At 39.6% G+C, this 26169-nt stretch overlaps 1 protein-coding gene across 2 annotated transcripts in view; it reads right to left on the minus strand.

The window, feature by feature from the left end:
• Positions 1-26169, minus strand: part of LOC124615365 (TRPL translocation defect protein 14) — a 164509-nt gene that overhangs the window by 39774 nt on the left and 98566 nt on the right. For both annotated transcript variants that reach the window (XM_047143195.1, XM_047143187.1), the window contains 3 exons: positions 9629-9757; positions 5818-5954; positions 5522-5662 (listed from right to left, as the gene is read on the minus strand). In XM_047143195.1, coding sequence (XP_046999151.1) covers positions 5522-5662; positions 5818-5954; positions 9629-9757 — 407 coding nt within the window. The remainder of the gene's footprint in view (positions 1-5521; positions 5663-5817; positions 5955-9628; positions 9758-26169) is intronic.

A 26169-nucleotide genomic window follows, 5' to 3' on the forward strand; every position in this document is an offset into this window, starting at 1 on the left:
GTTGGAATCAGGGGCAAGTTTGGCAATTTGCAAACCAGGCAGTTTTAAGACCCCTAAATGCCAACTCTACAAGAAACCAACAACTATATACACCTCTTGTAAGTAAAGAATTATCACTCTGCCTTGAGTCCACAGATTCTGAAAAAAGGTTTTGATTCAACCTATGTTAGTCAACTAAGGAATTTTTACATAAATGCTGCAGCTTTCATTATAGTTCTTCTAGTGGGAAATTCTAAGATGACAGTGGAGTGAGGCAAGGGATTTCTATACCATCACAACTATTCTGTGGCCTTATATGAACTTTTCAGATCCCTAAACTGGAAAAAAAGGAGAAAAGCAGTTTGCTGAACCATCAGAAACACCCTGGTCTTGCTGATGCTATTGCACAGTTTGCCTCTGGTATACATAAACTTCAACAACAAATGGAGAAACTTATAGCGCAAGTTTGAAAACAGCATCAAAAAACCATTATAACAGGATTAGCACATAAAAAAGATACTAGAAATTAACAAACAAGATATTAAACCAACTAATGAGTTTACATGGTGCTAATGGCAGCATAAGACAGAGAAAGGATGGACAGGAAAATATATAAGCAGAACAGTAAAAATGATAGTCACTGCTCTGAAAATGCTATTTAAGTTACCAAATTCAAAGCTTCTAGCATATCTAAAAAGAAAAGTTTACTATCAGTAAGCAGTGAATACCATGAAGACATTTATACAAGGAACTACTACAAAAGATGGAGAAACAGACAAATACACCAGAGAACAGAACAATGGTAAAAATGTAATTATGACTGTAATGAAAACATTATGGTAGTGGGTAGGACATGTAGCTGGATTGTGTGGTAGATAGACAACAGAAGTAGTTTGCTGAATTTTGAGGTATATGAGAAAACTGAGATGATGTATTAGTGGAAGGGTTAATGACATTAAAAAAACCATTCAGGAGCAACAAGGAGAAGCCTGGAAGATGCCTTAATCAGGAATCAAATGCAATATGAGGTTAGTGCTGACTATGATAATACATGCCCTGGAAGAACTAAAAGATTACCTAACGACTTACATACTGACCATCTCAGATACCAATCTGAGATGAAAGAATTAGCTATGGTGGGTTTATAGTTAAATACCATTAATATCTCCAGTTTAATGTATCCAAATTAAACATGACCTATTCACACATACTTGATCCTTAAACAATTGTGAGTGAATTGTGCCAAATGCTTCAGGAAATCCTTCCTAGCGTGATTTCTCAGTCAACTAAAGACATTTGCTAATATGATACAGTATAATAATTATCCAGCTGTGAACAACTTCGTCATAATGTGCTCAAAGGTGTGCACATTTTTCAATGTTTAGGGAAGGCTGCCTTTCACTTTTGCTACTGGAACAAGAAAATTTCTTGTGTTCTTATAAGTAACCTTAATCTTCCAATTACAGAAGACATTAAATACTTCTACAATAGTGAACAGTGCACAGTGCGAAGTTCAAAGTGTACGCACACAAATTTTAAGCACTAAAAACATACCAAAAGTGCCTTGAATGATTAATGTTTTGAATAACTTGCAGTTCATATCAGCAGCTAAACTGTTTCAGATGTAATTGTTACACAAGTGCCTTGCAGAGAAAATGAAATCAAGGCAGTGTATGATGATACATTACATATGATTTCCATCAATTGGGGCTTTAATTTGTTGACATTAAATACTTTATAACGGCTCCTGTAGCACAGTTCTTATGATAATTTTTGAACAACATATGTTTTAATAACAATGAAACAGTCACTTATTTATTCCCTGCAGTCGTCACAAAAGTGGGAAGTGCCTATTGGTTGGATGACAAAAACCAATATTTTGGTTACACTAGGCACATCTGACAAAAGAAAAATTAATGAATTCACGCACTTCACAGTAAATACTAGTTTTATTTAGATAGAACTAGGATGGAGTAAGAAATGGTCATGGCTTTATTCTGTGCATTGTGCTGCATGACAGACATTCTGTATCAGATTTGTAAACTGCAGTGATGCAAACTAACAATGAACAATTAAGTCACATTTAACAATACTGTTCCACTTATTGAAAAGTCTTTCCACTGCCAAAATTTTTTTTGTCAAAAAGCTGAATCACACTATTATTTCCAAGTGGAATCCAGATTATATTAACAATCTTTTCATCATCATCCTAAAGCCTGAGACTTTATTATTATTATTATTATTATCATTATTATTATTATTATTATTATTCCCCCCCCCCCCCAACAGCTAAGAAGATATTTCAGATGCAATACTGAAAATTATTCTCTCCCATTTTTCCAGATTTTAGCACATCAGTTACAAGATTTTTGCCACTAACACATGGTTCAAATGGCTCTGAGCACTATGGGACTTAACATCTGAGGTCCTCAGTCCCCTAGAACTTAGAACTACTTAAACCTAACTAACCTAAGGACATCACACACATCCATGCCCGAGGCAGGATTCGAACCTGCGACCGTAGCAGTCCCGCAGTTCCGGACTGCGCGGCTAGAACCACTAGACCACCACAGCCGGCTTTGCCACTAACAGGCCTGTGCTAGAGGTATCAGCGGATTGCAGCTTTCACAGCTTTTATCTCTCTTCAGGAACCTTAAGGCAAATTAGGACCAAAAATTAAAAAAAAAAAACTTTTGGTGGCAAAAATCTTTTAACTCACATGGTAAAATCTAGAAAAATGGAAGAATGCGTCACGGCATTCATTGACTGCACAAGCAACTCTGACTTTTTTCATTCAATAATAAAGTGTGGCTTGCTTGCCATTCTTGCACGAAATCTGACTGCTTGGCTTTATACACAGCAAGAAGTTTCAACTTCACATCAGCTACAAACTATAGTATTACCTACTAATGACATTTGCTCTATGTGTTCACTAGAACTAAAATCTGTAATTCTGCGACTTCCTTTTCTTTTTAATTTCCTGAGCTATTGACTCCGGAACAAAAGGGTGTGCAAATGGAGACAAGCCGTGAGGTGCTGTGTCTCTCTGTTGATGGACAGGTACATTTCTAAAATCTATTATCACTGGTGGTGCCCATGGCTGCATCATTATGAATCCTGAAGGAGAATGTCCCAGCACAGTTCGAAAATTGACAAACACTGAAAAAGGCAAAAGCTGTTCCATCTGCAGGGGAAGTGACAGTCATCACATTTTTCAACTGTGATCGAATGAATTACAGGATGCAGTCCCATCCCTTCCTCTCACTACCATTACAGCAGCATACTGCATGTCAGTATTGGCTAAACTGAAGCAGCACACTGAAACATCCAGGTCTTTCTCCGACAGGATGGCAACTCATTATGCCAATGTGCAGTCATACACCAGAGATCAAGTCAAGCAGTTTCTGGCTCAGTTCAACATTACCATCTGCTTCATAGCCCCCACTCTTCGGTGATGGTAATGTACCATGGTAATATACAGTCGTTACTGATGTACCGGAATGATTTTTGGGGCAATTCCACAGTTAAACATGTAAAATACAGAAAATAACCGTCAGGGTGATAAAGAGAGCTAAATTTAGTGATTCCTGCCGACTAATTTTTAAATGTGTGAAAATCCTGCCCCTGCCTTATTCATACATGTTTGAAATACTAATTTTTATGAAAGGGATCATCTATGAGAAAGAAAACATCTTCAAACATAACTATGATTTACACAAATATGAAAATAAATGGAAGCTTAATTACATGTGAACACAGTAAGCACAAATTTATGCAAAAGAGGAGTATACCACACTGAAGTTATGTTATGCAACCATCTTCCTTCTTATAAAATGGATATTGACATTAAATATATTTAAGATAAAGTTGAAAGGCTTCTTGCTTGACCAGTGCTTCTACTCTGTCTCAGAACCTTTGGAACATAATAAGAAGTAAACCTCCTTTATCAAATCTTGTTAATTATCTATTATGTCACTTTATACTATAATTTACTTTGATTATGTTTCACACATAGTCTCACTAACAACTGCATCATGTGTACAAGCAATAGCTACATCAGTTTATATTATTATGAACTTTGTGTTGACCATGTAGTCACAATGACTACTGTAATCATAAATTAAATGTGTTGACCCCTTGTCCCATGTCACATGTACAACCAATGTATCTTCCTTGCAGTTAAAATTACAAAGATAGAAGGGCCACTATGGCCAGGATTATGAGGAACAACTACATTTTTTAAGAAAAAAGAAAGAAAAAAAGTCCTTCAACTTTTAGTTAATATTGCATCTGAACATTGTATTATATACCAGGAACTCTTAACTTCTGAAGCTGTATTGCAAGGCAAGATAGCAGATAACAGAAATTAAATACTTGCATAATCCACAATCTGCCAATGTTCTGAACTTCAAGACCATGAGAAATATAGTGTACATAATAAAACATGGAATCCACTTTTCTCCTCAATACAGAAAGGGCATTAATCCATTCTTTTGTAATTAATACTGAATGTTTTTGCAGCCTTACTCTTCTTACTTTTACACACAAAATATGTAAATTTATGTTCCATACATTAGAAGTTAATAACTAACTACATCAGATTGTTAATTTCAGAGCCCAATGAAATTTCTAAATATTTAAAAATAAGGAACTTTCAGATTCAGCAGGCGTCCCACTAAGTGGTTCATTTATCTGATGAAAACACAGTAGCAAGTAAAGACGTAAGTAAATAATACATACACAGAAATTATGCAAGGATAATTTTAAGCTTCCAGAAATGAGTGAGCAGATGAAAAGCTAAATGTAAGTGAAATGTAAAATTTTTTTACAACAATCCACTACTGTATATCCATATTAATGAATTTTCACTTTGGGCCATTTAGCACCATCCAAATATCATCTGATGCTGGGAGTCAAAATATACAGTTTGTCTAGTCACCATTTTCTAAATCTGTGACATAAGTAACATGTCAGCCTAGTGGAAAAAATGTATTCTCTTTCATTTCCGACTGGATGTTTCAAAGTAACAGTGTACTTTTCAAAATAAGATGTTAATTGTTCTCACTAACTGTCTTCAGTGAACATGACTGAAATTTTAACAGACTTTTCATTGTATTAACTTTTTAACTTTCTCCTTTTGACAATTTTCCTTATAGTTTTATAGTCAATAATTTAAATCAATTTTTCTCAAATTATACATTACTCTCTGTTCCTGCAAGCCACCTGTATTTAATCCACACTTGTATTCTCATTTTTCTGCATCATTGCCTTGCCCCTCCTTTTCCCCCAAACTGTTCTCTTTCTACTCTGCAAATTCCACCAATTCGTCTTGCTCATTTCTTTTCTTTTTAATTTAAGATATTTCCTTTATGTGCATATGGTAGGCCACTTTCTGCATATTACCTTCTCTTACCTATTAAATATAGTTCACATTAATTTGCCTCAGGTAAATAGGCTGTAAGGTCCTATCCTCTACCTCACTTAACCCACTCCACTGAACTCTATGCTATGCTGGTAATAGGCATTTACCACAATAACTTACATCAATCATCCTACAGATCTTCATTTCAAAATCTGTAGAATTATCAATAACATCAAAATACGGATGTCCGACCCATGCAGCTGCTGCTTTATAATCCAAATCTCGTGCTAAATCTATACCCTCACTGCGACATGCATGATCCTGCAACAGTAAACACAAGTCTCAACAGAAAGATCCACTTAGCAAGTATGTTTACACACACACACACACACACACACACACACACACACACACACACACACAATTTCAAAACATAACATATGACTTTAAATCAAATATAAGATATGAAGTATTACCTCTGTTGAATAAAAATCTTCAGCACCATTAGCAGCTGAAACCATGTGGATAATCTGATTGTAACGATTGTCTCTTAATTCGACTGAATTCCAAGCATTTGATGACATCATCCTTTCCCATTTTTCCTTTGATATAACTGAAAGTATATGCAAATACTAACAGATTTGAGAAATGAAAATAATAACTAGGTTGAATACATATTTACAAACTTGCAAGGAAAGATGACTCAAAAATGATACTTGATACATTAGCATTTATAATAGTTTGCAATGAACTCTAATTCTGCTAATTTCTTATACCCATAAATCAGAAAAGAAGAAAATACATATGAATCAACTCTTCTACAGTTAACAAACTGGGCAAGTTGGCACCAGCAACTTTTTCCGTATTTTATAGTTTCTTAAACACTGGCTCATAGTTAAACACAATGGAATTACCACACACACCAGCTCAGAAAAATAACTCAGTGATAATGGAAGAATATTTCAAAAGTGACAAGAGAAACAGTTATTTTAAAATACACACAAATATTTAATACTGGTTACATGGGTTCTGTGGTAAATCAACAGATCCAAAAGCTAATTTAAGATGAAATGATAATTGTTTTCATTATGAACAGAAGAAAAATTTATCTTCAGAGCAAAAGAAAAAAATCTGATCACCCTCTGCCTCTAACATTGCAAAATCCAAATTAACATGTCGAGTTTATGATCATCTGTCAATGATACTTTCCTATAGACAACAGTGTAGTCAGGCAACAATCTTAGTGCTGCTGATCTAGTAAATTGCTTATGTATACTGAGGACATCAACAATTTTATTATGCTTTCTTGGGGTACACCCACTGTACTTCTGTTTCTGTTGAACATTTACTGTACAGTTTAAGGTACTGAGTTCTATTAGTCAAATATTCATTGAGCCAATGATACTCCATAGATCATATTTTGGATATAATAGTCAATCATTTGATACAGTGATGAATGGCTTTCAGAAACTAGGAATATGGAATCTATCTCTTCACCTGCACCATCTTTTACAACACATCATGTATGAGAAAAGCATGTAGTGTTTCACATGACTTTTCCTAAATACATGCCAATTCTTTGAGACAAGCTCGTATTTCTCCAAGAGCATCATAATATTTGAGCTCAAAATGTGCTCTAGAATCCTGCAGACAGACATCACAAATACTGGTCTCTAATTTTGTGCATTCAATCTTTTACACTTTTTGTAAACAGAAATGACATATGTAATTTTTGACTTCTCATTGTATGAGAGATTCTAGAAAAATATGAACTAGGAAGAAGGTTAGTTCCATGGTGTATTCAATGTAAAACATAATTGGAATTCTGTCAGTGCACAGTGCTCTGTTCACTTTTAGTAGTCTTTATTGGTGCTGTTCAATATTAGGGTTGCTTATCTCAATACCTCTTTTTCGTGAGGCTATGTTGCAGCCAAACACTCGTACAAGAGTATAATGTAATTTGCATAGGCAATAACATCGGCCTTGAAACCTAGCTGCATCTACTAGTTTCTATTGAGGGACAATAGACTGGAGACATTTATAATATGAAAATAGATTATGGAATTTAAATATAAAGAAAATAGTATAAAAGGTAATATAATGGGGTTATCGGAAGTGCAGAAAAACATCAAAACCTAATAGAATTACAGTCAAGACATATGTTTCAATAGCAATGAACAGAGCAGGAGGTAAAAGTTCACTAATGTTCTCCTGCATACCTTTATGAAGTTTGGAAGAGAGTACTTGTTGATGTAAAGTGGTGAGAGCATGTTGTGAGTTGTACTTGGATAGCTCTGTCGGTAGGGCATTTGCCCACAAATGGCAGAAGTCCCAGGTTCAAATCCTGGCCCAGCACACAGTTTTAATCTGTCATGAAGTTTGAGAGGAGACACTTTGTATGCATTCATGTATGGGGAATTGAAGGTCCGTACATAAAAATTCCACTCATACCCAGACTGGTCTATCTATCCTGAAGTGATTCATAAAAGTCTGAAACATTGTCTGTGAAACAAACTGTGATAACATAGGTAGTTTGGTGTCTGACAAATTGTTATTACATATTTAATTAAAATATTTCTCGTGTCTACCTTACATGGAGGGATATCCACTTCTGCTAGGAAACAAAGAATGGGGCTCATGCATGAAGTTCCAGTTCTTAAACCTTTAGCAGTATTTTCATTGTGCCTGTCTGACTCAATGCTTTCTGAATTGGTCAGTAGTGATCTATCCTTTTCATAATAAAATTATTTTTGGTGAGAGATAGATGTTATATATTGGTGCCCTTATAGACAGATAATCACAGAATGCTACTGCTTCTAATGTAGTGTTTGGGGTGGGGGGAGGGAGGGGCATAACTGTGACAAATTGGCTGCTGTACTAGTTTCCAGGTGTATGCCATGTGTCATTCCCCAGACAATCTGCAGTTCTGAAAAATTTGAAAAGGATGAGGAGATTAAAGTCAGAGAGAGCATAAGTAATTAAACTTAACTATTTGAGGATGATTTCATAATCAGAGCTAATAATGAGTGTTTTTCTGATAACTGCCATTTTATCAATGCAAAGGCTAATCGTGGTTTAGTCGCCTTTATTCACTTGCTAGAAAACACAAGAGTTACTGCATGTTTATTGATATAGCTGAAGATTGTAATTCACTCAAGGTCTAGAAGAGGCCTTAAACCAACAACAGATGTTAAATGGCTAATAATAACAATATTAAAAATTGATATGTCCATGAAACAACTTACATCTGAAGATTTAACCGCTGCAGAATCATGTGATAAATAATCTTCTTACCAATAAGCATAATCTTGTTCTGTATATGAAATTGGAGAGATGTGAATGTATCCTAGTTGTTTGTGACTAAGAAGCATCGGAAAGAACAGAGGAGACAAATAAAATTGTAAGAGGGATTGCTCTGAACAGAGGAATTTGGAAAAGTATAAAAACAGATGTGTGTGAGGGGTATTGTGTGACTAGACCAGAGATGTATTTTGTACTGTACTTTCCATTCAATACTCTTATTATTATTATTATTCTTTGATTTACATTACATCAGTACACATTACTTCTTTACAGAATATTAGGTCTGAATGAGTAAATGAATAAAAACTGAATGACCTTTTTCCAGAAGAAATCTGTATTAGAAACTAGCTTGTTAGACTCAGAGTTTGGCTAGCAACATTAACATTTCCCATCCTCTTTCTCTGTTTACTACTTTTTCATCATGATGATCCATAAGATTTTTTTTTATTTTTATTTTCTTAACTCGTGATACTTAATCTTGTTAAAAAATGTTACCATTACTGACAATAAGCTAAGAAATGACTAGTACAATTAAAATAGAAATATTTGTCTTTCTAAAAAAATCTTGCACTTTTACAATTTGCTTCAGCTTCTATGCTGCAACCTGTGTCACTTACACACCTTATTGTTACTGTATTGTCCGACCAGATAACTGGAAGTCTATCTCTAAAATCTACCTTTCTCTTTGCAATATCTTACCACCTTCTCAGTTTTGTTGCCGCAACTGCTTACAACTTTCTCATCAGTGTCTGTTGTTGCAGAGTTGAACTGTACAAATTTCTTGTTAAATTTTTCTGCGCTTTGTTTCACAATGTCAATGAAACATGGTAAAAGGTGATACATTTCTATGACCATGTTGTGTAGGAATATTTTAAGTACAAATAAAGTGTTTGGCTGTTGTGAATTACTTTAAGCAGAACATTGTGTATCAACAGTACAACACAAAATGTAACAGAATATAAAGATTTACAATTGTATACATACAGGCTGAAGCATCCATGGCACCTCTATCACAGATAATCAAACAATCTCTACTACAGGATTCTCCAAGAGCAAAGAAAGTATTTTCTATCTGCAGCATGGTTTTCAGAAGATTTTCCTGGAATTTGAATGCTGCAATAACAAACAGACAGATAAATCCATGTTTTAGGAAATCAGTAAACCAATATTTTGTTAGAATTATTTAACAGGACACACAGCAAACTCACCACACCAGAAAAAAAACAAAGAATGCAATCATGCTCAGACATAGAGAGTGTGTATTAAACAAGAGGAAAAAGGAGCATTGAGGACGTCACACATTATGACGCAAAATGATTTATGATTAAATATGGACAAGTCTTTATGAAATTCTATCATTTTGGTTGTCACTTGAAAATTACGAATTATTTCAATGTATTACATAGCTTCACATGTCCTGTTATGAGATTTTGCACACACAAATTTCCTCCTTAGTGAAGAGTAAGGTTTCTATTCAATGAAATTTCTAGGATTAAGTTGAAAATGAATTTAGTTACGTTTAACATAAAGAGAAATATAAAACTGCCAATTTTAATGATCATACAAGGCACTGAATGCATTATTAACAGTAGTTACAAAAAGCTCTTTAAAGTTTCACAATGCATACTCATCACACACACAAACACCTCCAGCAATGTTGGCAAATGTAAAATTCCAAATGATTTTTAAGATTCACAGCAAGAAACACAATCCATTTAAGAATGAAAACCATATCACAAATATTGATGTGACCAACGTGTTGGAAGATATCTAATGTAAAACTACTGTGTAATGGTTTCGTCTTAACCACCATCATTAAACAAAAAGAAACATCATTTCTAATCATTAATCAGCATAATATGAAGTTCATTCCACAATTTTGGATAGTCTGAAAATTAATCTTCACATATTTTATGTATTATCCTTGAAGAAAATGTATCCCCCCTCCCTCCAACTCAATCACTAATCTTCATAGTAAGGTTTTTCGAGGGCATTGCACAAGCATCAATAGTTGAGTTTGAGAGCTCTTTTTGGGAAGAGAATTTTCAATTTCTGGAAGGAAAAAAAATTACTTGGGTTTAGTTGTGAGTCCTAACATAAAATCAGAATCACAAGAATTCGAAACTTGACAAAGAATTACACATGTCTGTCCTGTGAGCAGGTGTGGTTCATCAGGCGCATAGCAGGCAGGTCTTGGGCAATTGCTTCCAAAATCTTTTGGAAAGGTTACGCAAGTATATATCACAGCACATGGATGTAAATTTACTTTTCTACCATACCAGTTTTTCTTTTGGAACATATTTGTATAACCACATCGCCACCCACAACAATGAATACACACAATCCTGTCAAATATCTGCTGACATATCTCTAAATATTGTGCCTTCAGTTCCAACTGCAAACCTTGATAACATGAATTTAGTTATGTAAATTAGTTTTTAAGTCATCAGTCTCCTGACTGGTTTGATATGGCCCACCACAAATTCCTATCCTATGCCAACCTTATCTCAGAGTAGCAGTTGCAACCTATGTCTCAATTATTTGCTGCATGTATCCCAATTTCTATCTTCTTCCACAGTCTTTACACTCTACAGCTCCCTCTAGTACAATGGAAGTTATTCCTTGATGTCATAACAGATGTCCTATCATCCTGTCCCTTGTCAGTGGTTGCCGTATATCCCTTTCCTTGCTGATACTGTGAAGAACCACCTCATTCCTTACCTTATCAGTCCACCTCATTTTCAACACTCATCTGTAGCACCACATCTCAAATGCTTCGATTTTCTTTTGTTCTTCAATCACACCAACCACCACCTGCTTTCTTTGGAATTGAATTTTATTTCCTTGTATGACTGGGGATACTTCACCCTTTTCACACATCTTGTCTACCAGGTGGATCTGTTTTGTTTGGTTGCTCTCTCAACATTATCAGTAGTTCTGAGAGAATGTCATCCATTCTGGGGCCTTGTTTCGAGTTAGGTCTTTCAGTATCCTGCCAAATTCTTCTCACAGTATCATATCTCCTACTCCATCTTCTATATCATCTTCCTTACCTTCAAGTACACTTGGCTTGTACAGCCCTTCTATATACTCCACCCACCTTTCAGCTCTCCCTTCTTTGCTTAGTCCTGTTTTTCCATCTGAGCTCTTGACATCTTGAGCTCTTTTCTCATGAAGTCTCTAATTTTCCTGTATACAGTAACTATACTTACACTTATCCAATACTCACTTCTACTTAAGTCATTTTGCACTTCCTATAAACGTCATTCTTGAAAGTTTGTATTCCTTTTACATTCTTCATTTGCTGTGTTTTTATATTTTCTCCATTCACCAATTACTCAGTAATCACACGTTATATCTAATGATTTTTACTAGGCCTTGTCTTTTTACCTATTTGATCCTCTGCTGCCTTCACTATTTCATCTCTCAAAGCTATCCATTCATCATCTACAACATTCCTTTCCCCCATTTCAATCAACCATTGGCTAATGCTCCCTCTACAGTCTCTGGTTCCCTCTAAAAACACCCAAAAAACTATGGCTGTTTCAACTTATCCAGGTACCACCTCCTTAATATCCTGACTTTGTGCAATTTTTTTCAGTTTTAATCTACATTTCATAACCAATAAACTGTGTTCAGAGTCCATAACCACCCTTGAAAATGTCTTCTAGATTGAAATCTGGTTCCTAAATCTCTGTCTTAGCATTAAATAATCAGTCAAAGTTTCTGGTGTTCCAGGTCTCCCATGGGTACAACCTATTTTTACAATTCAACAACCAAGTGTTAGTAATGACTAAATTATGCTCTGTGGAAAATTCTACCAGATGTTTGTTTTGTCTTGCTTTAGGGAGCAAAAAACAACTGGGATCAAACGTGCCAAAGTCAGAACTATAGAACATCAGAGAGAGGAGTTAAACGACTATATGTCAGTCCCAATTGACAGAAGAGAAGATAGCTAAAAACAGGCAAGTTGAAACAGGACTATAAAGACACCATACAGAAACGGAGATCCAAAACTAAAAATTAAATGGCCTTTGCCATATTGCTTCGATGCCATTCGCTAAAACGGCCACTAAATCAGACGGCAAACCCAAGGTGGAATGTAAAATGGTTAAAAAAGGGGCAGCCCATCAGGAAGTGGCAGACAGTTAAAATCTGGGCACAATATGTACAAAGTGGTGGGGTAGCGCCATATAGCCAATGATGATGGTTAAAAAGGCAGTGCCAAATATGCAGCCGAGTTAACATGATCTCCTACTGGCAGGAGGGCCGAGAGTAGGTCATCCAAGGTGCTCGGAGAGGCTTAATAAGCCGAAGGTTATTCCAGTGAAGGGAGGACCATTGGCGATGCCAAAGGGACACCACCTCCTGACAGATGGCAATGCAGAGATCATCGGAGGCAATATAGGCACTCACGGGCTGAGGTACGGGGACTGCAACCTTGGCAGCAGCGTCAGCAGCCTCGTTTCCTGGCAGCCCAACATGACCAGGAACCCACAGAAACATGACACTCACCAAGAGTGAGCAAGTGACAGTTTTCCTGGACCCGTTGCACTAAAGCCTGGGCAGTGTACAGCACAGATAGACTTTGATGGACACTGAATGAGTCTGAGCAGAGGGCACAATTGAAAAGACTGTGTTGCCAGATGTACTCCATGGCCTGATGCAAGGTGAAGAGCTCAGCTGTAAATACTGCGGAGCGCACTGGAAGCCGATATCGAAAGACACGGGTGCCAATGATTAAGGCACACCCGACTCCTCGGTCAGTCTGAGAGCCATCAGTGTATAAAAAGGTACTATCACGAAGTTCCATGCGAAGGTCATGAAACTGAAGGCGATAGACCGAGGCTGGAGTAGTGTCCTTAGGGATGATGGCCAAGATTAACATGGGCCACTTCACAAAGCCAAGGTGGTGAAGGGTTCACACCCACTAGGAAAGTCGCAGGTAGTGTGAAGTTAAGCCGCCATAAGCAGGCTCCAGGAGGTAATAGAGAAGAGGGATGAGCCCCATACTCACAATCAAAGGAATCATCAAAGGAGGTGGCATAGGAGGGGTGGCCCTGCATGGCAGACAAATGGCATGCATACCGGCTGAGGAGAAAGTTACGGTGGTGGGACAGTGGTAGTTCAGTAGCTTCAGTATACAGACTCTCAACCCGGCTAGTATAAAAGGCACCCATGGCGAAACGGATGCCATGATCGTGGATAGTGTTGAGACAGCATAAGAGGGATCAGCGTGCAGATTCATAAACAAAGCACCCATAGTCGAGTTTCAAACGGATAAGGGACTGATACAAACGGAGGATGGTGGTTCGATCGGCACCCCAGGAAGTACCATTGAGGACACGTACGACATTGAGGGACCACATACAGCAGATTGCCAGGTAAGATACATGGTAGGACCAAGAGTGTTTCCTATTGAGTATGAGCCCCAGGAATTTCATAATTTCAATGACCGGAAGGGCAACAGGCCCAAGATGGAGAGATGGTGGGAGAAACCATTTGCGCTGCCAGAAATTCATACAAACTGTTTTGTCAGTGGAACAGCAAAAGCCATTGTCGATGCTCCAGGAGTAAAGGTGATCAAGACAGCACTGAAGGCTCTACTCAGTGAGACATGTCTGTGGAGAACTGCAATAGATGGCAAAATCGTCAACAAAAAGGGAACTGGTGATGCCCGGCAGGAGACAGGCCATTATAGGGTTAATGGCAATAGCAAAGGGCATGACGCTCACGATGGTATCCTGAGGCACACCATTTTCCTGGATAAAGGTGTCCAACAAGGCAGAACCCACATGCACGGTCTTGTAAAAATGTCTGCAGAAAACAGGGCAGGCACCTATGGAAGTCCCACGTATAAAGAGTATTGAGGCTACCAGTTCTTCAACAGGCGTTGTAGGTCTTCTCCAAATCGAAAAAGACAGCCACAGTCAGGGATTTCCACAGGAAACTATTGATGACATGAGTCGACAAAGTAACGAGATGGTCAACTGGAGAACGCTGCACTCAAAATCCACACTGTCCATTCGTTAGCAAATGACAAGACTCAAGCCACCATACCAGCCAGGCACGAGTCATTAGTTCCATCACCTTGCAAACACAGCTGGTATGAGAGATGGGGCAGCAGCTAGAAGGAAGGTTTTTGTCCTAATCAGGCTTAGGTATGGGTATGAAGGTGGCTTCACACCAGCGTCCAGGAAATGTGCCCTCTGCCCAGATGCTGTTGTACGTGTTTAGCAGAAATTGCTTGCCTGCAGGAGAAAGGTGCTGCAACATCTGAATGTGGATGGCATCTGGCCCTGGGGCGGAGGATCGGGATGTACTTAGAGCATGATCTAGCTCCCTCATAGTAAAGGCAGCATTGTAGCACTCACGATTCGGAGAAGAGAAGGGTATTGCCCAAGCCTTCTCCGCTCGTTTCCGATGGAAGAAGGCAGGGTGATAGTGGGAAGAGCTCGAAACTTCCGCAAAATGGTGGCCCAAGGTGTTGGAGAGAGCAATAGGGTCCATGGTGACGTCATCAGCTACTGACAGGCTGGAAATTGGAAAATGGAAAATGGATCTCTGTTCCAGAGAGCCGTCGGAAGTTGGCCCACACGACAGAGGAAGGTGTGGAACTGTTAAGAGAACTAGTGAATGAAATCCAGCTGGTTCTTTTGCTATCCCGAAGAATGTGATGACACTTTGCACACATCTGTTTATAATGAATACAGTTTTTGCCTGCGTAGGGTGACGGTTAAAAATGCGGAGAGCATGTCTCCGTGCATGAATTGCATCACGGCATGCCTCAGTCCAAGGGACTGAGACACGCCGTGGTAAAGAAGTGCAAGGGATGGAATATTCTACAGCAGTAAGGATAACGCTTGTCATCGCAACTGGTGAAATCTTGTTCTTTGAAGGTCACCAGGGAGGAGTAAAGCTGCCAGTCAGCCTTAGGAAGCTGCCATTTAGGCATGCACATGAATAGGGTAGGAGTAAGCAAACGGATAGTGCTCGTATAGGTGTCAGAAAGAACGGGCCACCCAAGATGAGGGGCAAGCTGGGCAGTGTATGGAGAGGTCCAAATGGGAATAGGTGTGCAAGGAGTCAGCAAGTAAAGTGGGTGCTCCAGTGTTAAGGCAGAAGAGGTTAAGTTGATTAAGGAGGTCATCCAAGAGGGCACCTCTCTGACAGGTCCTGGGAGAACCCCAAAGGGTATGATGCACATTAAAGTAATCAAGCAGCAAAAATGGGGGAGATAGCTGCCCAATAAGCTGAAGGAAGTCTGCCATGGTGACATCGAATGACTGAGGGATATAGATGGTACAGAGGACAAAAGTCACGTGGGGAAGAAAAAGGTGAAATGCAACAGCTTGAAGATGGGTAGTCAGGGTAATGGGTTGACTGAATGTCATCCCTTATAAGCAGCACGAGATGGAATGCCGACCTCAGGGGGAAGGTCAAATCTAATCGGGAAGTAATATGATAGCTCAAAGTAGTCACGGGGGCGCAATTTCGTTTCCTGAAGGCAGAGTACAAGGGAATGCTGTGACGCTAAAAGCAGCCGTAAATCCTCTTTGTGGGACCGAAGGCTGCAAATGTTCCATTGGAAGAGAGTCATGATGAAGAGATGTAGTGGTGTCACCTCAGCAGCTGCAGAGTGACAGCTGGGGAAGAGGCGCTACTGCAGGACACAGTAGCAGGATTATTCTGCTCCATGGGGTCCACAGAAGCATCAGTTTGCTTGTGTGGTTGGTTTGTGGAGTCCAACGGTGAGAAATGGTTGTTGGTGCGCACTGGGGACACAAAGGCTGTCCGGGCTAAGGTACCATGTGACAACACCATCCAAGAGGATCTTCGAGGTGGTGAAGGAGAAGACCGTTTGCCTTTGGTGGACTTCTTCGAGCCTTTCCGGTTAGATGAAGACTTGGGTGTTGTTTGGCTGGAGGGACAGAGGAAGTCTTTGCGGGAGTACTTCTCCAGTTCTTTCTGGCCTACTGGTTGTGTAGTTGGTGGCTTTGCCCCTTGAGGCGAGAGTGCAGTGGCTTGTTGCACAGCTCGATGGGGGGATGGCAATGCTACCTAGACATTGGGCGATTTCACAACCTCAGAGCTGAATTGGAGGTCACTTGTCTGCATGGCCATGCCCTTCATGGAGTGAGGGATAACAAGAACAGAACTACAGGTACCAGACAGGAGAACTCAGGGTTTGCAACTAGCCAGTAACTTGTGAGCAACTGGACAAGAAACTTTTTCCTTTACCCGGATCTCTTGAACAGCTCGCTCATCAAGATACACTGGGCAATCCTGAGAGGAGGCGGCATGGCCACCATTACAATTGATACAATTGGGAAAGGGAGTGGACAATCGCCCTGGTGCACATCCCTACCACACGTGACACGTGTCTGAGTGTCGACAAGACATTTTACTGTGGTTGAAATAATGACGGTAGTAGCACATCGGGTTTGGAATGTACAGCCAGACGATGATAATTTAATTGCCTGCTTGGAGCTTGGATGGAAGCTCCACTATCAAAGATGAGGAAGGGAGTGCGGGTGGGCACTACGGAGGAATCTACCTTTTTCATTACTCGATAGACCGTTGAGCAGCCTGGTGTAAATTACACCACGGGAAGAATTCAAAGTTCTATGGGCCTCGACACAAACAGGGTAACTGTGGAGAAGTGAGGCAGCAGCAGTTGTTGTGCTTGAGAATCAGAAGTGGTCTCCGAAAGCAAAGTGCCATTCTGTAAATGAGAGCAGGATTTCACAGGTGAAGGACTGACCGTCTTCAGTATGTGAGACCACGAGGAACCGTGGTGCAGCGGGAAGTGTCTTTGAATCATTAGCCTTATTACGTTTACGTTTTGTAGATATTGAGTGGGAAGATGATTGACTCATCGCGAGAAAATGCCCCACAATTGCCAGTATCTCTGATGGCGCGCTACTTCCAACTGGAGGCCCCCTTCACAAGGGAGTGCACCCCCCTTATGTGATTGTTCACACCTCAGGTCACACTTTCCGATCATCTGACAGAGGTACCAAGCGGCAATTTGGGAAGGATACAGCTCAGGCAATCACCCCTTCCTGGGTCTGGCCTGTACCAGGAGGTACGTGCGAACCCGACCCGTTGACTCGGGGTTGGGCATTACGCGTTACCCAGTCACCTGTTACACTTCAGACACATGGGCTGGTCTTCAGGAGCGCATAGGAAAGAAGAAAAAAGAGGTTCCTCAAACGCCGAAGCGGAGGAACGAGAGGAGAAGGGAAACAAAGAAAGGAAAAGGGAGCGAAAAACAAAGGTGAGACTGTTCGCTTGTCAGCGACAGAATGCACAACATACCTCAGACATGTTCCCCGAGGGAGGGGAAAAAGAATAGCAAGAGGATAGACATGCAGCACAGAAGAGAAAAATGCTGCAAAGGCTGGGGCCCCGTGGTAGCCAAACACGAACCCGCCAAAGAGTGGCGAGCTCCCTGGGGGGTTCTTTCATACTTTTCCCTCACTCTATATTCACCTACTTTTTTCCCTCTCTTTCTTTTACTACTATCAAATTCCAATTCCTCATCACAACTAAATTTTCCTCCCCATTACACACACACACACACACACACACACACACACACACACACACACACACACAGAGAGAGAGAGAGAGAGAGAGAGAGAGAGAGAGAGAGAGAGAGAGATATTTCAGCTGGCGAAACTTAATTTGGCAGCTAGTGGAATTTTTTGGATGTCTCGTGTATCACCAAATTAATGCCAACCATTATTGTTTGTCTATTGTTTTCACCTTGTAATTTTCATCACTGTGTTGGTCATATGCCTGTAACTGACTGTGTAATGGCATCAGATAATGATTCCAGACATGGGTTCCTCAAGTCACTGTTTGTAAATATGTTAGTGTGATTTGTCACACGCTGCACATAATTACTAGTAGCATGTGGCAAAAATATTATTAATGTCCGATATATTTATGAAGTTTTTATGGTAGGAAGCAAAGACATAAAATTGCAGATGTTGGTAAGTGAGCTGTTGTGACTTATTAATTTTATTTTGTCTGAGCAGACAGAAGAGGAATATCTATGGATTTTGTTCACAAGCAATAATAATTTACAGAACTCCAAGAATAATTAATTTATCAGCATATCATTTCAACAAAGTAAACTTATATTTTATTGTAATTCTTGAGTTTATCCCAATGTATTTGTTGACTGAACAGTCAATGGCTCAGTGTCCGACAGGCACAATATTTCAGCAATCAGATGTGTTGCCATCATGTGCGCTAATGAGCTGAGTTCCTAAGGGCGGGCAGCTGACATACCCCTCCCCACTGCAAGCCGTTACCGCCGCGGTCTGCAAACTGAGGGCATGCGGCGGTAGTTGTGGAGAAACTTGCATTGGCGTCTGTAGTAGCATTAATGTTATTGCTCTGTTGGTCTTGGTCACTAGATGGTTGTGCTTGCTGAGCATCTTTTTCATTAGACCCAGTGCTGGTCCCCAAGCCTTGCTGAGATTATAGCTGCAGTTCTGATTGATAAGATCGTCTCTTGTGTGAATTTTGATGGCTTCTCTAACAACACTGTTCCAGTATTTGGAGTCTGAGCTAAAATCTTGGTATGTTCTTTTTCCATAGTGTGATTCTCTGACAAACAGTGCTTTGCGACCACCAACTTGTTTGGGTACATTCCCCCCCATGAACCATGGACCTTGCCGTTGGTGGGGAGGCTTGCGTGCCTCAGCGATACAGATAGCCGTACCGTAGGTGCAACCACAACGGAGGGGTATCTGTTGAGAGGCCAGACAAACGTGTGGTTCCTGAAGAGGGGCAGCAGCCTTTTCAGTAGTTGCAAGGGCAACAGTCTGGATGATTGACTGATCTGGCCTTGTAACAATAACCAAAACGGCCTTGCTGTGCTGGTACTGCGAACGGCTGAAAGCAAGGGGAAACTACAGCCGTAATTTTTCCCGAGGGCATGCAGCTTTACTGTATGATTACATGATGATGGCGTCCTCTTGGGTAAAATATTCCGGAGGTAAAATAGTCCCCCATTCGGATCTCCGGGTGGGGACTACTCAAGAGGATGTCGTTATCAGGAGAAAGAAAACTGGCGTTCTACGGATCGAAGCGTGGAATGTCAGATCCCTTAATCGGGCAGGTAGGTTAGAAAATTTGAAAAGGGAAATGGATAGGTTGAAGTTAGATATAGTGGGAATTAGTGAAGTTCGGTGGCAGGAGGAACAAGACTTCTGGTCAGGTGACTACAGGGTTATAAACACAAAATCAAATAGGGGTAATGCAGGAGTAGGTTTAATAATGAATAGGAAAATAGGAATGCGGGTAAGCTACTACAAACACCATAGTGAACGCATTATTGTGGCCAAGATAGATACGAAGCCCACGCCTACTACAGTAGTACAAGTTTATATGCCAACTAGCTCTGCAGATGATGAAGAAATTGAAGAAATGTATGATGAAATAAAAGAAATTATTCAGATTGTGAAGGGAGACGAAAATTTAATAATCTTGGGTGACTGGAATTCGAGTGTAGGAAAAGGGAGAGAAGGAAACGTAGTAGGTGAATATGGATTGGGGGACAGAAATGAAAGAGGAAGCCGCCTGGTCGAATTTTGCACAGAGCACAACATAATCATAACTAACACTTGGTTTAAGAATCATGAAAGAAGGTTGTATACATGGAAGAACCCTGGAGATACTAAAAGGTATCAGATAGATTATATAATGGTAAGACAGAGATTTAGGAACCAGGTTTTAAATTGTAAGACATTTCCAGGGGCAGATGTGGATTCTGACCACAATCTATTGGTTATGACCTGTAGATTAAAACTGAAGAAACTGCAAAAAGGTGGGAATTTAAGGAGATGGGACCTGGATAAACTGAAAGAACCAGAGGTTGTACAGAGATTCAGGGAGAGCATAAGGGAGCAATTGACAGGAATGGGGGAAATAAATACAGTAGAAGAAGAATGGGTAGCTTTGAGGGATGAAGTAGTGAAGGCAGCAGAGGATCAAGTACGTAAAAAGACTAGGGCTAGTAGAAATCCTTGGGTAACAGAAGAAATATTGAATTTAATTGATGAAAGGAGAAAATATAAAAATGCAGTAAGTGAAACAGGCAAAAAGGAATACAAACGTCTCAAAAATGAGATCGACAGGAAGTGCAAAATGGCTAAGCAGGGATGGCTAGAGGACAAATGTAAGGATGTAGAGGCCTATCTCACTAGGGGTAAGATAGATACTGCCTACAGGAAAATTAGAGACCTTTGGAGAAAGGAGAACCACTTGTATGAATATCAAGAGCTCAGATGGAAACCCAGTTCTAAGCAAAGAAGGGAAAGCAGAAAGGTGGAAGGAGTATATAGAGGGTTTATACAAGGGCGATGTACTTGAGGACAATATTATGGAAATGGAAGAGGATGTAGACGAAGATGAAATGGGAGATATGATACTGCGTGAAGAGTATGACAGAGCACTGAAAGACCCGAGTCGAAACAAGGCTCCCGGAGTAGACAATATTCCATTGGAACTACTGACGGCCGTGGGAGAGCCAGTCCTGACAAAACTCTACCATCTGGTGAGCAAGATGTATGAAACAGGCGAAATACCCTCAGACTTCAAGAAGAATATAATAATTCCAATCCCAAAGAAAGCAGGTGTTGACAGATGTGAAAATTACCGAACTATCAGCTTAATAAGTCACAGCTGCAAAATACTAACACGAATTCTTTACAGACGAATGGAAAAACTAGTAGAAGCCAACCTCGGGGAAGATCAGTTTGGATTCCGTAGAAACACTGGAACACGTGAGGCAATACTGACCTTACGACTTATCTTAGAAGAAAGATTAAGGAAAGGCAAACCTACGTTTCTAGCATTTGTAGACTTGGAGAAAGCTTTTGACAATGTTGACTGGAATACTCTCTGTCAAATTCTAAAGGTGGCAGGGGTAAAATACAGGGAGCGAAAGGCTATTTACAATTTGTACAGAAACCAGATGGCAGTTATAAGAGTCGAGGGACATGAAAGGGAAGCAGTGGTTGGGAAGGGAGTAAGACAGGGTTGTAGCCTCTCCCCGATGTTATTCAATCTGTATATTGAGCAAGCAGTAAAGGAAACAAAAGAAAAATTCGGAGTAGGTATTAAAATTCATGGAGAAGAAATAAAAACTTTGAGGTTCGCCGATGACATTGTAATTCTGTCAGAGACAGCAAAGGACTTGGAAGAGCAGTTGAATGGAATGGACAGTGTCTTGAAAGGAGGATATAAGATGAACATCAACAAAAACAAAACAAGGATAATGGAATGTAGTCTAATTAAGTCGGGTGATGCTGAGGGAATTAGATTAGGAAATGAGGCACTTAAAGTAGTAAAGGAGTTTTGCTATTTGGGGAGCAAAATAACTGATGATGGTCGAAGTAGAGAGGATATAAAATGTAGGCTGGCAATGGCAAGGAAAGCGTTTCTGAAGAAGAGAAATTTGTTAACATCGAGTATAGATTTAAGTGTCAGGAAGTCATTTCTGAAAGTATTCGTATGGAGTGTAGCCATGTATGGAAGTGAAACATGGACGATAAATAGTTTGGACAAGAAGAGAATAGAAGCTTTCGAAATGTGGTGCTACAGAAGAATGCTGAAGATTAGATGGGTAGATCACATAACTAATGAGGAAGTATTGAATAGGATTGGGGAGAAGAGAAGTTTGTGGCACAACTTGACCAGAAGAAGGGATCGGTTGGTAGGACATGTTCTGAGGCATGAAGGGATCACCAATTTAGTATTGGAGGGCAGCGTGGAGGGTAAAAATCGTAGAGGGAGACCAAGAGATGAATACACTAAGCAGATTCAGAAGGATGTAGGTTGCAGTAGGTACTGGGAGATGAAAAAGCTTGCACAGGATAGAGTAGCATGGAGAGCTGCATCAAACCAGTCTCAGGACTGAAGACCACAACAACAACAACAACAACAACAGTAGAGTGTGCTGCTGGTGTTCTTGGCACAGATATTCAATTGTGCACCGTTACACCCCACTGTCAGTAACATCAGAGTGTCTACAAATTGCTGGCAAAATACCTGACAAAGATACTAAATCCTTACGTGGGTAAATGCCCACATCACATTCCCAATTCTGTGAAATGCCTCAACTTCTGGCTGGAGACCCTGATATCATGGTGAGCTTTGTATCATTTCGTTACTTACCATGGTGTCCTTATGTTAGTTACTAGAACTCGTTGGTCAGAAATTTCACGAGAAGAGCACCACTCTCTTCAGGCATGTCCCAACCTCCTTGTCTTTGCTGTTTAATGGAGAATACTGTGAGAGCACTACAGAGGGAGTCACAATGGGCAGCCCACTCTCACCAGTGGTTGTGAATTTTTATATGGAGCACTTTGAGGACCAGGACCTGATAACATCCGAATGGAAACCCACTCGTTCTTTCCATTACATGAATGAAACATTTGTGACATGGCCCCATGGAAGGGAAAAACTTCTTGACTTCCTTGTATGTCTGAATGCTATATAGCTTTTTAAAAAAAAAAAAAACGGAAGACTACCATTCCTGGATATCATGGTCAAGAGAAGAGTTGTTGGCACCATGGACCACGGTGTGTATCAGAAGAAAACTCACACTGATCAGTATTTGCATGCAGATAGTGCCACCACCCTGTGCAGGAATGGTGTGGGCTACTAAAAACACTATGCAAAGAGTTTGCCCGAGGAAATTTAACACGTTAGAACTGCGTTCCACAAAAACATATACTCAGAACTGCAGATTAAGCATGCAATGCCCCACCACTAAAGTACAGCCTGTGGCAATGGAAGAAATCATGGAGGAAGAGAGAGCTGCAGCCTTTATGCCAAACACCCGGACACTATCAGGAAAAGTCAGGCACATAATAAAAACGGACTGTGTAAGAACAATCTTTGCCGCCCCCTCCCCCCTGCACCAATAAAACATGGGCATAATTAGGGAGTGTCAAGGATGACTTAGGTTTGCGGAAGACTTTGTACCAAAAGGGCGAGACAAATATTGGACAAAAAGCGCGTACCATCAAAGATCGATGCAGAGAACACCAGCGGCACACTTTACTAATGTATGCCAATAAGTCGGCAGTCTAAGAGCACCATTTGTCAGAGAATCATGCAATGGAATACGAAAGTACCAGGACTTTAGTGCACACTTCCAAATACCGGGACAGCATCATTAGATAAGACATCAAAATTTGTACTAGGGATAACCTTATCAATCAGGACAGCAGCTATAATCTCAGAAAGGCTTGGAAAACAGAAGTGCACCTAATTAAGAAGGCACTTAGCGAACACAATGATCTGGCAATGACGGCAGACAGAGTAACTGTTTCCTCGCCACCGCAGATACCAGTGCAAGTGTATGTGTGACTGGCGATGTGCATCTTTGGATGCGAATGGTGAAGGTGACGGTTTGTGACGGGCGGGGATATAAGTCTGCTGTGTGCCTTCAGTAGCTCAGTTCGCAAGCGCACCTGATGGTGGCGATATCTCTGATTGCTGAAATAGTGTGCCCATTAGACACTATGGACTGGCAGTACACGTGGACTTTTCGATTATATTTTATGTTTGAGTGGTAAGTGACAAGTTCCTATGGGAGCAAACTGCTGAGGTCATTTGTCCCTGGGCTTAAACACTACTTAATCTAACAAACTATCTTATGCTAAGGACAACACACGCACCCATGCCTGACTGAGGACTCAAACCTCCAATGGGGGGAGCAGGGTGAACCATGGCAAGGCACCCTAGACCGTGCTACCCCATCCAGCTGTTTGAGTGTAGTTATAGTTAACTTTATGATTGATTATATAGCACGTGTAGTCATTTAGATACGAAGAAGATACACATACCTCCAATACAATGTTTGCAAGACTAATTACACATTCTGATGCAAAGGGTGTGTGAACATATTTCAAGCTTCCTCTGCTAGATCTACGATAATTTTGGAATAGTGTTACCTGTATGTCACAATTAAAATATTTTTTTCTCTCAATCAAAATACAAAACAATTTTAACTGTACAATATCTAATACCCAAAGTTATTTAAGCATAATGTAGTGGCATTTCAGTAATTTTAGCATATCAGTAATTTTTGAGTCACAACAACGCATTTTGGAGATGTTTAATTTTGCATCCTAGTATTACAATTAATATATTATAAACTTACTGAAAACTTTACTAGTGGGAAACTATGTACACAAATGAGCAAGGGTAAGTTCTTCGTTATTGTATCTTTGATTTACTGAAAGTTTGTTTACCACTCAGTAATACTAATAGTGCCAAAGCTGCAAAATATAAGTATAAGAAACAATGTAACTACTTGAGGGACTCAATCTTTCTTATTATTAATCTGACAATTATTACTAAAACTTTTTAAGTACTATTCAGGATAGAACTTAACGTTTCTTCTTTTTTGTAAGCAGTTTAAGTTACAAGGTTTTTTTCTAAAAATACATATTTCTGAAGCAATAAGTGGACAAAATTGCAGTTTTATGGGAATATGCATACAATGAATACTCAAGAGGCATTAATACTGCAACTCAGTGACGTTACAGCAGAAAGTGAAGTTTCATCCAAAAGGTAACAGCAAATAATAAAAATATAAAAAACTACATGGGTGAGAAAGACTGTAGTCAACAACAGTTAAATAGAATAAGAAAATGCTAAAGTATGTAATACATTTAGGGCTGCTAGAGAAACGTTGTTATTTGAAGAAGTAGCAAATAGCCTCAATGAAAAAGTTTACAGCATGAAAACTGTACGAAGTACAGATAATGAAAAAGACCATCTGAAGAGAAATGAAAGAGCAGGATACAATGACACATTACTTGTCTTAATAATAATAATAATAATAATAATAATAATAATAACAGTAACAACAACAACAACAACAATAATAATAATAATAATAATAATAATTTCAATTTCATGTGGCTCAATGACTTGCTGCAAACTTTTTAATTGGACAACACTTTCGGCGACTTGCATGTTCCTAAAATACCCCAGAAGTCCTGGCAGGGAATGATGACCTACAGTTTAATGTAGGATCTAAACCATGTGTTGTTCCTGAAGAATCTTTACCTCAATGAGAGGTGAAGACTAAGTCAACAGTAGACTGAAATAGTGTGGCCCAGATGGGATTTGATTAAGTGACCTTTTGGTTCCCAGGTATGTGCTTTAACAGTAGGTCATCAAGTCCAACTAGTCTCAATGACAAAACAGAAATGAGGGCTTCCACTCAGTTTAACATTTTTATTTTGCTGTACCTTTTTTCCCCCTCTCACATCTTGCCATTGAGTTCCAAATTTGTCATTCCTCTTGCTGACTCTTCATATCCTCTCCTTTTTTTAATATTCATATAAGTAGGCAACAAACTTCAATGACTTGTTAAAGGGTCACTTCGCTTTTTTCCACTACCAGGAAGTACAGTCTTCTTCATTTACCCATATCATATAATGGGAATATTGGTAAGAAAAAACAAAAACTGAAAACTCTAAAGA

This window comes from Schistocerca americana, chromosome 1 (assembly GCF_021461395.2).
Source record: "Schistocerca americana isolate TAMUIC-IGC-003095 chromosome 1, iqSchAmer2.1, whole genome shotgun sequence".
NCBI lineage: Eukaryota > Metazoa > Arthropoda > Insecta > Orthoptera > Acrididae > Schistocerca > Schistocerca americana.